The 9,173-nt window shown below is 56.8% G+C and overlaps 1 protein-coding gene across 1 annotated transcript in view; it reads right to left on the bottom strand.

Moving 5' to 3' along the window:
• Positions 1–3,807: 3,807 nt before the first annotated feature.
• FNDC4 (fibronectin type III domain containing 4) overlaps positions 3,808–9,173 on the bottom strand; it is a 9,763-nt gene continuing 4,397 nt past the window's right edge. Inside the window, exons 4-7 of the mRNA XM_009891601.1 lie at positions 8,737–8,941; positions 7,266–7,355; positions 5,856–5,989; positions 3,808–3,843 (exon numbers count right to left, since the gene is read on the bottom strand). Of these exons, the coding sequence (XP_009889903.1) occupies positions 3,808–3,843; positions 5,856–5,989; positions 7,266–7,355; positions 8,737–8,941 (465 nt within the window). The remainder of the gene's footprint in view (positions 3,844–5,855; positions 5,990–7,265; positions 7,356–8,736; positions 8,942–9,173) is intronic.

The following is a 9,173-nucleotide window of genomic DNA, read 5'->3' as shown; positions in this document are numbered from 1 at the left end:
GGGGGGGGGGGCAGTGGGGTGTCTTTTTTGTCTCAACACCATGCCCTGATCTAACATATAATGTGACAGATTTTTGTTCTCTTTTTTATTTGGCCCCAACCAGTGCATTTTGACATACTTTTTTTTGGTGCGTCCCGCAGCTCCTCCACTCTGCTGGACAGTCATGCTCTTGTTTCTTCATGTGCACCTCTGGTCTGGTTAAAGAACTCATGATAGTGGGCATATGTTTGCTCTAACCCTCCAGGATAGCACCTCTTAACATTTTAAAGGGCACTGGAGTTTTTAAAAAACTCTTGTATTTCCCTGATAGCCCCATTTTTTTTAATATACCTCCCTAAAAAACCAAAAGTTACCTGGCAAAACAAGGTGGTTTGTCTCACTGGAGCTGTGGCCACACTCCCTGCAGCCCGAGTTACAGCACAACAGCACTGGGACCCCACCACGGTGCTTTTGCTCCTCTGGTACCCCTCTCCTCACCCAACCAGGGAGCAGCACAGACCACTCAGTCCCAGCAGTGTGCTGGGATCTGGCCCCATCCTCCATCCTGGCCCCATTGCCAGGGTGTCCCTGCTCTCTGCAGACTGTTTTATTTGTCCAGGGAAAACCATGCTCAGTGGGCCAGTCTGTAACTGCAGCTTGTCCAGCAGCGTAACAGAGAACCATAGAATTGTTTTGGTTAGAAGAGACCTTTAAGATCATGGAGTCCAGCCATCAACCCAACACTGCCAAGCCCACCACGAACCCATGTCCCTCGGCACCACATCTACCCCTCTTTTAAACACCCCCAGAGATGGCAACGCCACCACTGCCCTGGGCAGCCTGTGCCAGTGCTGGACAACCCTCTCTGTGAAGACATTTTTCCTAATATCCATCCTAAACCTCCCCTGGTGCAACTTGAGGCTATTTCCTCTTGTCCCATCACCTGTTCCTTGGGAGCAGAGACCGACCCCCCCTCGCTGCCCCCTCCTTTCAGGGAGCTGTAGAGAGCGAGAAGGTCTCCCCTCGGCCTCCTCTTCTCCAGGCTGAACCCCCCCAGGGCCCTCGGCCCCTGAGGGGCCCAAAACTGAACACAGCACTCGAGGTGGGACCTCACCAGTGCCGAGTACAGGGGAACGATCACTGCCCCAGTCCTGCTGGCCACACTGTTCCTGACACAGCCCAGGATGCCGTTGGCCTTCTTGGCCCCCTGGGCACACTGTGGGCTCATGTTCAGCCACTGTCGACCAACACCCCCAGGGCCTTCTCCACCAGGCAGCTTTCCAGCCACTCTGCCCCAAGCCTGCAGCGTCCATGGGGTTGGTGTGACCCAAAAGCAGGATCCGGCCCTTGGCCCTGTTGAACCTCACACCATTGGACTCAGCCCATTGATTCAGCCTGGCCAGGTCCCTCTGTAGAGCCCTCCTACCCCCAAGCAGATCTACGCTCCTGCCCAACTTGGTGTCCTCTACGAACTTACTGAGGGTGCACTCCACCACCTCCTCCAGGTTGTTGATAAAGACATTAAAGAGAACCAGCCCCAACAATGAGCCCCGGGGAACACCACTTGTGACCGGACCCCAACCGGACCGAGCTCCTTTCACCACAACGCTTTGGGCCCAGCCACGCAGCCAGTTTTTTCACCCAGCCAAGCGTATGCCCATCTGAGCCATGAGCAGCCAGTTTCTCCAGGAGAATGCTGTGGGAAATGGTATCAAAAGCTTTACTGAAGTCCCGGTAGACAACATCCACAGCCTCTCCCTCATCCACTAAGAGGGCCACCTTGTCATAGAAGGAGATCAAGGTTGTCAAGCAAGACCTACCTTCCATAAACCCATGCTGACTGGGTCTGATTGCCTGGTTGTCCTGCACGTGCTGTGTGATGGCACTCAGGATGATCTGCTCCATATCCTTCCCAGGCACCGAGGTCAGACTGACATGAGTCAACACACAGCACCAGCACTCCATTGAGGGCCAGAGAGGTGTGCAAGATGACCTCAGAGGACCTGCAGCTCTTGTACAACATGCAGGAACAGGTCTCCTTCTAAGGGCCACATACACAATTTCAAGAAGTGCTGGTACAGGTACACCCGCGCGCGTGCACACACACACAGACCTGCAACTCTGCAGGGACAATGCTGCCTTTGAGCCAGGATGCTTTTATTGAAAAGACCCTGCCACAGGGAGTCGCTTATCCTGTCCCTTCCCCACCTAGTCCTGCAGCAGCAGCTGAACAGCACCTGGAAGGAAGAGTCCTGAAAGTGCTTTACTGGAAGGTGTATTCCTGGAAGACGCTGGATCCTGTGATGCTTGAGTCCAGGGCTGCAGAGCCAGCACCCCAGCTCAGTGACAGGCCGCAGAGCCGAGCGTGGAGGAAGAGCAGCAGCCAGGGCACCAGCGGCCACCTCTGCAGCAGAGAGCCTCCTCATACCACTCTGTTCCCTCCTACTGCCAGCAGGAGGGCATGCCAGGCCTGGCCTTGGCCACAGAGCAGTGCAGATACCCAGTGACAGACTTCTGCCTGCAGGCTCTGGGGAGCAAACAAGCACAGACTGGACATCACCTCTTCACCAGCCCCAGGGCAGTCGATGGTTCATGTTGGCCTCGCACAAGCAGGTAGACGGGGCAGGTAACAGCGAGCCAACGGTCCGGCAGCTCCGGGCATTTGGTGCCAGCCCTTTCCAATGGGTCTGTGTCGTATCAGCCAACCTGGTCCAGCTCCAGGAGCAGGAGCATCAGCAGTGACCATACCCGCGCAAGACAGAAGGAGCCAGGAGCAGGACGTGACACCGTTGATGCTAGGATTGTCCCCAGAGTGGTGATGAGCTCTGCAGCATGCATCCTGCTGAGACCTTGCTGGGCATCACCACATTTTCTCCTCCAGGCAGCACAGGCATTGCACTGCTTGCAGGCGCTCAGCAGCCCCCCGCAAACAGCTTGAACGTGTCAGGATTGAGCCCTTCCAGGGAAATGGCAATGCCACAGCCATGCCCTGGCACTGCCCGCTCCCACAGCTCTGCGGGGCCCACACCACCCCACAGAATGGCTTCTGCTGGCACTCCCTGCCCTGGCTGTGCACTCTGCAGGCGGCCAGCCACTGTGGCAGCACCAGCTCCTTGCGCTCGTTTGTGTCTTGGTCCCCCACAGCAGGGAGAGACCTTGAAGCCCCTGCAAGGCGATGACGGGGTGCAGTGGAGCCCCGTTCTCCAGCAGGGTTCCACTCCTCAGCTGTGCTTGCTGGGCCCAGCCCCACAGACAAACCCTCCCGCCTCCTGGTCACAACCTCCCCGGCAGCGCTGGGGCAAATGCCTGCACTGCCCCATCCCCTCAGTCTCAGGGCCAAGAGGGGAGCAGCTCCTGCCCCCTGCAGGCAGCCCTCTGAGCCCAGACACCACGTCTGAGAGCAAGGTCTGCTCCCGGCTGCCCGCCAGGCAGGTGTCTGGTACCACACGGTTGCACCCATGCCTTTGGACGAGCTGTGCACAGGGACGTCGCCTCCCCTCAAGGCAGCGCACTGGCCCTTCTGCTCCCCTGGGCTTGCCCCCCTGGGCTGGTGGTGTGGCCCCACACCCTTCCTCGGCTCCGCGCTGCGCAGCGGCAGGGCAGCGGGGCCAGGCATGCGGGACGGGCAGGGCCGCGCACTGCATGCACGGCTGGGAGCCGGCTCCATGCACATCCCTGGACAGGCGCCCTCGGGAAAGCGTAAGTTCTGATAGACGGATCTTCGCATGCAGAGTTCCAGGCTGGGCGCCTGGTGCTGCCTCTTCTTCCAAGGCCTGCTTTGGCTCTGGCAGGACGCCCAGCACCCCAGACGCAGAAGTGGTGCTGCACTTACACCTCGATTATATTGACCGAGGGAGACTTCTTCTATGAGAGAAAGGTCTGCATTAAAGCCCGGCTTTGCTGAGCCCCTGGGATGCAGAGACACCCCCCACGGCCGGCACTATGGCCAGCAGAGCTCTCTGCTGCTGCGCCCTCCTCCCTGAGCCGACCTGTGGGAGAGCTGCAGCACAGACCCGGCTCCAGCATCTCCCTCAGGGGACCAAGGGAGACAGCGATGAAACCCCGGCCTTTGGCAGTGATATGCTCTCCTGGCAGAAAGGTTTGGGTAGCTCAGCTGCATCGCCCGGTGCCTCCCTCCAGGTGCCTCCCTTCAACCATGCACGTGCCTCCCCAGGAACCCTTTCTGCCCACTGCTGCTCCCCAGTACTGGGTGAACCAGCCCCCCCCGGCCCCACACTCTTCAGCCTCCAGGGCTTGCAGTGTCTGGTGCCCTCTATCTGGTCCCTAGAGGTAGCCATGCTACACCTGATGCCCTTGGACAGGAGGCAGGTGCAGGGTCAGAGCAGAAAATGTGAGAGAGTTGGAGGACATCTGCCATGGGGCAAAGAATCCACAAAGCATGGGATGACTGGCGTGGAGGGACAGATGAGGTCTGCTGAGTGCCAAGCACATCTCACTGCTGTGCCCCTCATGACACTTCTGGCATGTGCCAAGGGAACTAAAGCCTGCAGGAGGCAAGGCAGATTTTTCTCAAAAACTGTTGCAAGCACAAGCAGGCATTTCCCTTTACACTAAAAGGAATGTGCTCTTTGAAAAGCACAGCAGATATGTGAATTCAGAGAAGGTGCTGGGAAAGGAAGGGGTCCTGGTTGCTGCACATGTGTTCGGTAGCTCAGCCCTTTCATGCCAAAGCAGGGTGCAGGAGGTGAGTGTCCCCAAGACCACACTTTATAACTCAGATCAAGAGCTGCACCGTTGTCTACTACTTTACAGCAGCTTGGCCCTGAAGCCAGGAAGGGAAGCAAATGAAGAGCTTTTTCTTTCTATACCTTGTTCCCAGGTGTGTAATTAGGGACTGCAAGAATAAACTTGTAGTGTTGTGACCTGCAAGGATGCCAAGAGTATGGTGAATGCAAAAAGACAAACTGAGGTGCATCAGCCCCGTACAGGTGAACTTTGTGAGCAGCAGGAACATGCCTTTGCACCTGCCTTGGCAGCCCTCTATGAGCAGGGTCAGTTTGGAGCAGGGATCCAAGAGGAGGGATCTTTTTGGCAAGGCATAATCCAGAAGCTGGAAAATCTGGAGGAGAACTGGGGCCCTGAAATCCAAACAGGAATTTTCTGCTCCTGACATCCACTGGAAACCAAGATGTGGAAGCAGAGGGGCAGTGAGGCAACGCAGAGAGTAGAGGTCCCACCATCGACAGAGGAGGCACGTGAGACACAAGGGAAAACCTAATGCAAGGTCCCGTTAGAGCACACACATCAGGGTTATAAATCACTCTTTGTCAAGTAACAAAGGGAGAAGTGCCAGGTGCTGGGGGAACAGCCAGAGGAAAGTACTGCTCCCTCCCCATCCATAGCGCGGCACACTGCCTCCGTTAGGGTGGGGAAGGGGCTCTGGGGTCCTTCCTACGAACAACTTGTGTGGTGATGGCCTGGAACAGGACTCAGTGAAGGCAGAAAGCGGGTAGCAATAGACCAGTGCAGCAACCATAACAGCAGCTGCCCGGCTTGTCTGCCTCCTGCCTGAACTGGCAGGAACTAGACCGGTCCATGCGATGCAGAAGAGGTGCAGCCTTGGAGGGGTATGGGGAAGGGGCTGTTACAGTGAGGACAGGTACCACCCTGCAATGTGGGAGCCATCCCAGCTGATATATCCTGCCGCCTCTTCTGGTGTTTCTCCTGAAATCACCCATGGGGCGTACACACTGCCTCAGAGAGACCACGGCTCACTGTACCCCAAAACCCTTCAGTTTTCAGGATGAGAGCATGAGCTGGGGTATTTCTGTTTCTGCAGAAAGCCAGAACCTGTCCAGACAGCACACCACAGCAGACGTCACATGCCATCCCTCCTGCAAGCCCTCCCTGCTCACCTTGCTCCGCAGCAGCCCTCCACTCGGTCGCTCTGGCGTGCTGTGCTCTGAGGACGGCTTTGTCTTTTCCTTGTTGTTGTTGGAGTCGTTGTCCTTGATGATGTCATACTGTCTGCAGAAGAGGGCGATCACCGCTGCCGAAACACAGAGGATGAAGGACTCTCTTACACCGGCTGCCTCCTGCCTCCCCTCCCCACAGCATCCCAGCTGCACAGCAGTTACCCCCAGGGCACCCTGCTGTGATGGTCACCCACACCCTCCACCTGCGTCAGCCTGGACCACCCCAGGCACCTCTGCGTCTCCTTGGGCCGATGAGGCACAGATGCGGCTAAAGCCATCAGGGCACACGCTCAGTGCTCGGCACCTATGGCTTAGGGCTCTGAGGCCAAAGGCAGATGTTGAGAAACTCTGAGCGGGACTGCCCTCGAGGTCAGTGAGCAGCTGAGTGGGTTTCAGCAAGGAACTGAAGTTATTAACTCAGTGCTTGTGACACCCACAAAAGCCAGCCCTTGGCTTTCTCCTGCCTTGCAAACTGGCCGTGGGATCAGTCACTCTGTCAGGGTTTTACAGCACCCATCTCATGCAGCACATGTCCCACACCTCGGGACCCTGGACGCAGGACTCTGGAGCAATGCTTTGAGCTGTAATCATTAGGTGTGTTGGACCCATTCAAACCACAGTGTGTTACCACAGACACCCGCAGACTGGACCCACTTTCTCCCTGCTGGCACTCTGACACACCAACCTGCACGAGGCGTAAGCTAGCAGCAGCCATCTCCTATTTTCTTCCAGTGCACTAGGAAAGTGTTCAAGGCCAGGACAAGGAGAGATTCCTGCAAGATGCCACTAGAAAATCCACATTTACTGGGAAGGGTGCAGGGGACAAATGACTTCCCATTCACAGCAGCTGCATGTAACCTGGCAGAAGCTGACTTATCTCCTAGGCTTCCTCGCCCCCAGGGCAGCCTGCTGTTTGCCTGAGCACTGGGTGCTGTGGAGGAGCAAATTGCCCATCTTACAGCTTTAGCCAATTAAGGCACAGCCACTACCAGCCCACGCAGGGATGCTGTCAGATGCCAGACAAGCTAGCTAAGGCCCAAGCTACAGGACAGTTCATGTCAGCTGGGATGCTCCCACCCTGTAATTCTCTACTGCTTGGGTCCCACATTGTCCCCTGCTCTTCCAGCACGGCAGTCAGGCCAGCCAGCCCACATGCTCCAGGCCACCACTGCTGAGCAGTGGCTGTGGTTGCTCCTTTTACCCCACTGGCTCAAGCTCTACAGAGACTCATCAGACTTACTGGAAAGGATGCTGGACCCATACCAATACACCTCTAGAGACCCATCCCCTTTGTGGACCCTGGACTGCACCTCTGCCCCAGCCTGCTGGAATGTTGCTTGTGGCACTCACCTGCCCACATGAGCAGGACAGCCACAATGATGATAATCTCGCCTGTCTGCAGCTGCCTGTCTTTGTCCAGCCCTTCCATGGTGATGTCACCTGCAGAGAAGAGAACCCAGGCAAGGCTGGCAGCAGATACCCTCCCACCAGAACCTACTTCAGGACCAGCAACTCTCAAGGATCTGAGAAGGAGCTCCAGGAGTTCCAGGACTAGGGAAATGATCATCCCCCTGTACTCGGCACTGGTGAGGCCCCACCTCAAGTGCTGTGTTCAGTTTTGGGCACCTCACTACAAGAAGGACATTGAGGTGTTGGAGCGTGTCCAGAGAAGGGCTACAAAGCTGGTGAGGGGTCTGGAGGACAAGTCTTACGAGGAATGACTGAGGGAGCTGGGGGTGTCCAGCCTGGAGAAAGGAGGCTGAGGGGAGACCTTATCACCCTCTACAACTACCTGAACGGGGGTTGTAAAGAGGTGGGGGCTGACCTCTTCTCCCTGGTGACAAGTGATAGGATGAGAGGAAATGGGTTCAAGTTCTGTCAGGGGAGGTTTAGATTAGATATTAGGAAAATTTTTTTTCACTGAAAGGGTTAGAGGCTGCGCAGGGAGTTAGTGGATTCTCCATCCCTGGAGCTGTTTAAGAAAAGGGTAGATGTGGTGCTTCGGGACATGGTTTAGAGGTGGTTTTGTCAGGGTAAGTTGATGGTTGGACTTGATGATCTTAAAGGTCCCTTCCAACCTCAGCAATGAGGAAAGAGGCCCACTTCCTCCAAAAAAGGATGGGTGGGGGATGACATCTAGGCTGGGGAGATGACATGCAGCCTGTGGCTTTCATCACTGAGCTGACTCCCTACGTAGGGACCAGGGCAAGTTAGGAAGGCCCTAAGTCAAACACAAAAGTTTTGAGGAAAGTCAGCCATCTGCTTGACCTGTTACACTCTTCTCGAGTTCCCCTCTGATGGCTAGTGCTGGAGACAGACTCCTGTGCCCAGTGGATGCCCTCTGGCCATCATCTCTCTTGGATTCTTGGATCATCTCTCACGGACCAGCATGTAGGCAACCCCAAGGCAAGACAGCACACCACGGATGAGTACATGAGTAGGAAAGGAGGTTGTGGGGCTCTGTCATTTGTCCTTTGGTAGCTTGCAGGCTGATGGCCTGTTAAATATGTGCTACCTACGGGCTGCAGCTGACCAGGCTACAGCAGTTGTCCTGGCCACAGCCTGCTTAGCTGAATAGGGTGCCAATACCCGGGACAGGAGGGCTGTAAACCAGGGCTTGAGGACATTATCCTGGCCATGGTGGACACAACAGCAGCCTGTACAACTCTGCTACCCATTATGACCCTGTGTGTCCCAAGCAGCCTGCTGCCCAGGGCAGCACCTTCCTCACTGGCTGCTGGATCCCTGCCCGTGTGCTATGGAGACCTCCAGCGCCAGTCCCACCATCGGCACGTGGGAGAGGTGGAAGGAGCTGCCTCACCTTGGTTGGAGCTGTTGGAAGGGAGGCGGTCGGTCTCCTTCAGTGTCCTGAAGTGGACACGCTTACTGGCCTGGCTCTCCCCGTACAGGCCGATGCTCTGCACCTGGATGATGTAATCAGCATCCTCCGCCAAGTCCCACAGCACGCACGCCCGGTTGGTGGTGTTCACCTCCCGGATGAACCGCTGCATCTGTCCGTCTTGCCGCTGCCGGAGTGAAGAGCTGTCTGTCATCCCCAGGAGGCCATTCCCGGCAGCACCAGGCACAGGCCCCCATCTGCAGGCTGTGCTGGGCACGCTGCCCCCACTGCCCCCTTCCCGGGCCATCGTCCACCCCCGGGCTGGGCCAGGCTGGCCAGTGCTTTGCTATGCAGCATCCCTGCCTGGCCTGAGAGCCAGGCGCCTCCCTGGAGAAGCCACCATCGTCTGGGGCTGGTGG

This window comes from Charadrius vociferus, unplaced genomic scaffold (genome assembly GCF_000708025.1).
Source record: "Charadrius vociferus isolate BGI_N301 unplaced genomic scaffold, ASM70802v2 scaffold1129, whole genome shotgun sequence".
Taxonomy (NCBI): domain Eukaryota; kingdom Metazoa; phylum Chordata; class Aves; order Charadriiformes; family Charadriidae; genus Charadrius; species Charadrius vociferus.
The sequence above is the reverse complement of the archived record's forward strand: the minus strand, read 5'-3'. Positions and strand labels throughout refer to the sequence as shown.